Source organism: Aplysia californica, unplaced genomic scaffold, assembly GCF_000002075.1.
Source record: "Aplysia californica isolate F4 #8 unplaced genomic scaffold, AplCal3.0 scaffold00325, whole genome shotgun sequence".
Classification (NCBI taxonomy): domain Eukaryota; kingdom Metazoa; phylum Mollusca; class Gastropoda; order Aplysiida; family Aplysiidae; genus Aplysia; species Aplysia californica.
In genome coordinates, this window is record NW_004797595.1 from 771,078 (window position 1) to 777,315 (window position 6,238).

Below are 6,238 nucleotides of genomic sequence, written 5' to 3' on the forward strand. Positions count from 1 at the left end.
GGGGGGGGCTTGCCTCTCTGTTTATCCCTACGATTTATGTACTGCGTTTATGTTTGAAATTTTCTTGAAAATAATTTACTTGCCGCAGTTTTAGTGGCAACATGTGGGATCTGCAGCAAAAACATACAACCGTTTGACCCCCAAAAGCAGAACATCTGTGTGCGGGAGGGAAAGCAACAATTTACTGGCTGCCCCTTTTCCCGGTTGTTTTGTATACGGGAGGTACAAAAGAACAGCGGGACTAGGCTAGGTCTACATGCGCAGAAGACAAGTATTCGTCGAGAGACGCTCTGCAATAGACTTCTACCGCAAAGTGCACAGTGCACAGCACGTTGAATATACATTTTCGCAAGATGAGAAAGTCACGATCACCACCACGACTAATCCTGGCGTAAGGGTAATTTTTGCAGGTCAGAATTCGGGAATTGGGGAATAACGTGAAAGTACAAAGGTTTTTGAAGGTCTTGAAAACGTTGACAAACACTCTAACTCATGGCCATCTTATATTACTAGCAGTAGATCGTGAGGTAAAACTAAAGTATAACCGCTCCCACCCCTCCCCTTGTCTTCTCCCCTCACAAAGATCACAATGAACTGCTTCCCGTTGGCATAAAGCATAGCTGCAAACTTCTGTTACCCTTGTATGACCTCGTACATTACGCCCCCAAACAGTTGAAAATGGAGGGCTATAATTTTCTTTTACCTAGTACCAGAAAATGCAGTGACTTTGGCCCTGCCTACATATAGGATACTATTAAGTAGATATACTTTTTTAAGACATTGGGTCAAAACTGAAACATATGTAGGTAAACAAAGAGCCTATGCGTCGCCCCCCCCCCCCCCCCCCTCCCTTTTCCTCCCGCCTCCATAGGAGAACGGTCAAGTGTGCCCGTGCATTGAGACAGCTCTGCTCGATTGAAACCCTGAAACTGTCGCGGGTTGACCAAAGTCCTTAACAGCTGCACAACATCGGTTGCAGTTAGGTAAGTTTGTCCACAGAGTTATGTCATTTGCTTGTTTGTTTATTTTTTCTCCAGCGTGGCATCGGGCATACAAGCTGAGGCTGTGAACAGGGCAGAAGTGCAGGGATTGGTTCAATTCTTCAGCACCACCGTCGGAAGCCCGTTCTCTATACCAGAAGAAAAGTAAGAAACCCATACGATAATACACCACGAACACTAAGAGTACTAAGAGGTTCATGTTGCATTATGACGAGCTTGGCCTCTACACTCAAGTAAACGTTAGTTGGGTCATTTGTGACGTGAATACTTATACGCACGCACATACACAAACAAACACACACACACACACACACACACACACACACACACACACACACACACACACACACACGTTAAATGTGCTCATTAGTACTTTGTTTATGGGCATTTGGTTTCGCGTAGAATACCAACCCTTTTTGAGAATAGACTGCATAGGTTAGATTCTGGACCAAAAAATCAAAAAAATCTGTCACTGAGGAGCACAGACCGCGAAATAGCCACAGTTTGGAACGGCCTTTTTGGAATGAACAAAACCCTACTTGTGAGAATCAAAGGGTGGTTTCTTTGAGATGACTGCATCGTGCACGAGCTGGAACGACACGTCGTGTCTCTCTTTCCATCCTTGCGTCATTCAAGTAGGCATCTGTATGTATGACAAAGCATCTTCTCTTATGGCCAACGCCTTTAGATAATTCTTTGAAAAACAAATCATACCAACGACATCGGTAAATAGCCGCTGTATGAATCCTACAGATAATGTGGAGCCCCATGAAACAACAGCTGAAGAAACGTGACTTTGTTCCCAGTTCAGACGTTTGATTTGCAATTCTCTGTACTATTAGAATGAAATGACAGATAATCAAGTCCAAAATTTAACGCAGTTCATGCCCAAAGGGTTCTTGCTCTGCACAAAACCAATGTCTTCCTAACAAAATACTAATGAGCACATGCAATATTGAGTCCAAGTTTTGCGTGGTATTTGAAGCTGTTCTGTTTTCCTATCTGTGTGTACGGTACTTAAATATTGTTTATTGTCTATAAAACATTCTTCATTCATTTATATGCAACACATTATATCCCTTCCACTAACGTTAGTGGTCCCCAATACACTGGCAAACTCACTTTTAAGTTTATTTGATTTCATACAAATTTTATAATGAGTCAGATAATGCAGAATTTATTGCATGCTTGGGAGAGTTGTACAAAGTGCAATTTTTTAAACACGAAGGTAGGGTGACCGTATCCATAGAGCTCTTGTAGTCGATCAGTAGTTTCATTGAACCTTTTAAGAAACATTAGTGGTAGAAAAGCCAAGACAGGGGCAGTTGATTGTTTGATAAAGTGATAAATAATTCCTACGCTTTGCGTAGTGCACGATGGTCTTGGTCGATGAGACAATTTCAAAAACATGCAAGGAAACCAGTTATTATGTAAAACATTCGGGAGCGGTGCACAGCCCAGTTTGTAGTGAAGCACATCCAGGATCAAAGTACTGTGACGTGTCCCGTCGGTTTCTTTTGTTTTTGCAAAAGTTACGCCGACAGCTAAAGAATAAGTCCACTCCCCCATCCCCGGAAAAAGCATGGACAACAAGGAGCCCTCCGAGACCTCTTTTTCACACCCTTGTAAACGTCAGGTTCATCCTTGAACCCAAAACCCCTGTCCTTGACTCTCCTGGGAACAAGACTAGCCATGGCCGTATTAGATATACTGTTCTTTAATTAGCCGATTACTAAACTAAAACATAATATAACTCGTGGGCGGGAACAGAGACCGTAATTATTTAGGGGGCACCCGGCGGATTAATAGGGACGTGACAGGCGTTATCTTTCTAATAGGCTTACATGTCACAGTTGTAATGATCACGATTGCCACCTCTCATCACGATAATAAACTCCTCGGGTATTTTATATATCTATGTCAGTTTAAATAGAAGCATTTAAAAAACTACAAAACGCCAAAGCAAGCCCAACCCAAAACGATACAATGAACGCAATTATCATTACACTTGGCTGTCAATGTATCTAACGGTGCCGCCCCCATAAAAAAAAACCGTAATAAGAGGAGATAATTAAAAAATTAGTAAATACTACTCGGTAACCTCCCCTGTTACCGGTTTTTTTTCTAATGCATCAAAACCCTCTGATGCATCATGGTTAAAACGTTCTAAATCTTGGGTCCGGAGATGGTACATGTATACCCACACAAGCGCGCACGCGCGCACGCGCGCACACACACACACACACACACACACACACACACACACACACACACACACGCTTGAGTCCGCCGAGCTCGGCAACTTCGTTTTTATTCTTGGACGATAATCTGTCAATTTTGGATGCATGAGCAGACAGAAACATCTTCACCGAAAAGAGCAGTCAGGGTAAAATAAAATAAAAAATGGGTGTATATTGACTTTGGCCGATAACATGAGTTTGTGATCTTGTAATCGCTTTAAAATAAATTTGTTGGAGTAAAAGGGATTCAAGTTCTAAATATTTGCCAAGCTCAGGTTCCAAAGTTTGAAGCACTGGATTGGATTGTTGGTTGTTGGTTGTTTGTTGTTTTTTTAATAGAAAATTTGAGCAAAACGATTTTTTTTAAAAAGGAGGGGGGGGGGGATCATACGCATACAGTTATGAATGTCTCTAATAAATTAACAAGTGGGGTTAGTTGACATGCATAAGGAATGGAATGCAACTGTAAATACATAGAGACGAATGCATTTTGGCAAATTAACAGCAATCGTGTAAACATCCGATATAAATCTAAGTCAAACAAAGGGAAAATGGTCATGTCAGATTAAAGTTGCACCAGGGCCATGTTATTTGCTATTAAAATTTTTGTTTTGAGGTTGGGTTTTGTGTTAATTATTTGCCCTAGTTAATTTGGTACTTTTCTGTTTTACTTCAGAAACAATATGTATGCATGTCCAGCCAACTACTCAGTTCTGACAAAGTTGGTAACTCCGGAGAACGTGGAATGCTGGGTTCTACCCCCTCCGTATCAGGACCAGGTCACTTATGCAACCTGCAGGTAATTTATTTAGATTTTTTGTTATTTTTTAAGTTACCACTTATTCAGACACCATTAAGTAATTTCCTCTGTTTTCTCCACTTTCCGTTTCTACTGAGCCAGTCCTCCCAAAGAAAAAAATGGATTATATTCTTTTTTAAGCCCCCCCCCCCCCCCTCCCAATTGATGTAGAACAAAAGAACTCCAAATAATATATAAAAAACGGCGGCTTCAACCATCACATAAGTATCCAAACATCTGTTTAGGACTAAATCAGCTCGTGCCACATAGTCTCTCTGGGTGAGATAAAACTGGATAAAGTGGTTTTATGATCTAAAAAAAAAAGACCCACTAATTTTCTCTGTCTCCGTCAGGTGTTCCAACTGCCAGGAGGGCATCATGTCTCGTTTCTCGGGACCCAACGCTTGCAAGCCTCAGCTGACCCAGATGAATCTAGTTGTATTCTGTCCACTCCGCCAGCCGGCCAGAATAATTCCTTTGCGTGCGCAGATCCCAACGTCTTGTCGCTGCCACAGACCACTGACCAATAACAACAACAGCGAATTTGGCCTAAAGTAAAGTCCAGATCCCCGGTCTCAAGATGTATAGATATACAAACATGCTTCCAATCTGGCCTGAAGGAGAAGGAGAAAGTATAGACATTTATTATGTATGTTGTGTACTTTGTGCTATACATTTAGGACCCAGAGGCCAATGCCATGCAAATCCCCAATACTAACTACTCACAGCAGAAAAAGATATTTTTTTAAACAGTGGTATCTCCGGTACAGATATGGACAAATTATAGCCAGCAAGCGGTTTCAGTCTATTCCGTGAGTCAACCCAGTTAATAATTAATGTAGCTTGTGGTTAGTTGATATTTCATTTATAAAAAATTAATTTAAAAAATACAGATAAAATAAAATAAACGTCAACAATTTAATTTCATGAAGGTAAATCAAGCGATTTCCCTTCCTTTCCCCCAAGAAACTCTTTTTAATACACACAAAAAGACTCATAGTCATACAACCCAACAAACAAATAATTATATCGTTCTGGAGAAGACTGTGAGAAAAGCTACGATGTAAACTTTTTTTAATCAAACAAGAAAACAAACTTGCCCAAATCCAAAATCATTGGAACATACACTAACGTTTGTTCAAGTGTTACACCTTTATCGTAATAATATGAAAATATTGTCTGACATTAGCAATACCCAACATCTTTTGCCTCTCTACATGTTATATTTCTCAACGTTCGTCCCTTTGGTGGCCTTAAACTTCCGAATCACTTAACTTTCGAATTTGAAAAAATTAAATGTGGTTCGGAATCATTAAAAGGGTGCACAGTTATATTGAGGGGTCTGAAGACACTAGTTTAATTTTCAGCTTTTCATTAGTTTCGTTTAGATCTAATCTTGGGAAAGTTCGTTTTCTAAGACGCCATTGCAAGTGAGGCTTCCGTTCTCAAGGAGTGCGCACTGTTTCCACACCTTTGAAATTCTGGAGTGTACAACCACGAAAGCGGAATAGAGAATCAATCTATACATCTATTATATATTAAGCAACTTGGAAACACAATGTGTCACTTTTCCCATAAACTGCGACAGCTACAGAGTTGAAAGTTGGCAAGTACTTGCAAAAAGATAGATAGGTCCCCATGACGGAACCCGATTTTTGATTTATTAATTTCCTGAGTTAAAAAAAATATGTTTGACAAAAAGTTCCCGTCCTTCTTTGGCCTTTGTGATTATTCCACTGAGAAACGAAACACATCTGAGTTGCTGTCCTTCACAGTGGAAGTGCCAGAAGTGATATTTCGCGAGGCGCATTTTTGCTTCAAGAGTAGAGATCTAGACCTTCTAATTTTTTGCATCTCTCAAGATTTATTGCTCCATTCCAGTAAAGTGTAAATATTGTAGGCCAATGACTTTCTGCTGATGTTAATGCACTGATCATTCTTTTAATCGAAAGGGGGCCCAGTTAGTTTGTAAAAATTGATAACATTTAAATGGCAATAACGTATATTGTGAACTTTATCATCGTGCTACTAACTAACTGCTTACAATGTCCATGAAATCTGAGCTTTTATTAATGATTTTACCTTCATACTCATCTGCTATATATTTTCATATACATACTCACACACACATACACAAATACACAAACATAAACACACACACATGTGATACTATATATATCTATATATATATTATAATA

General features: G+C 39.9%; 1 protein-coding gene across 1 annotated transcript in view; it reads left to right on the forward strand.

The window, feature by feature from the left end:
* Positions 1 to 5,369, forward strand: part of LOC106012310 — a 52,734-nt gene extending 47,365 nt beyond the window's left edge. The window contains exons 6-8 of the mRNA XM_013084887.2: positions 1,038 to 1,145; positions 3,918 to 4,040; positions 4,394 to 5,369. Coding sequence (XP_012940341.2) covers positions 1,038 to 1,145; positions 3,918 to 4,040; positions 4,394 to 4,598 — 436 coding nt within the window. The 3' untranslated portion in view covers positions 4,599 to 5,369. The remainder of the gene's footprint in view (positions 1 to 1,037; positions 1,146 to 3,917; positions 4,041 to 4,393) is intronic.
* The last annotated feature ends 869 nt before the right edge of the window (positions 5,370 to 6,238 follow it).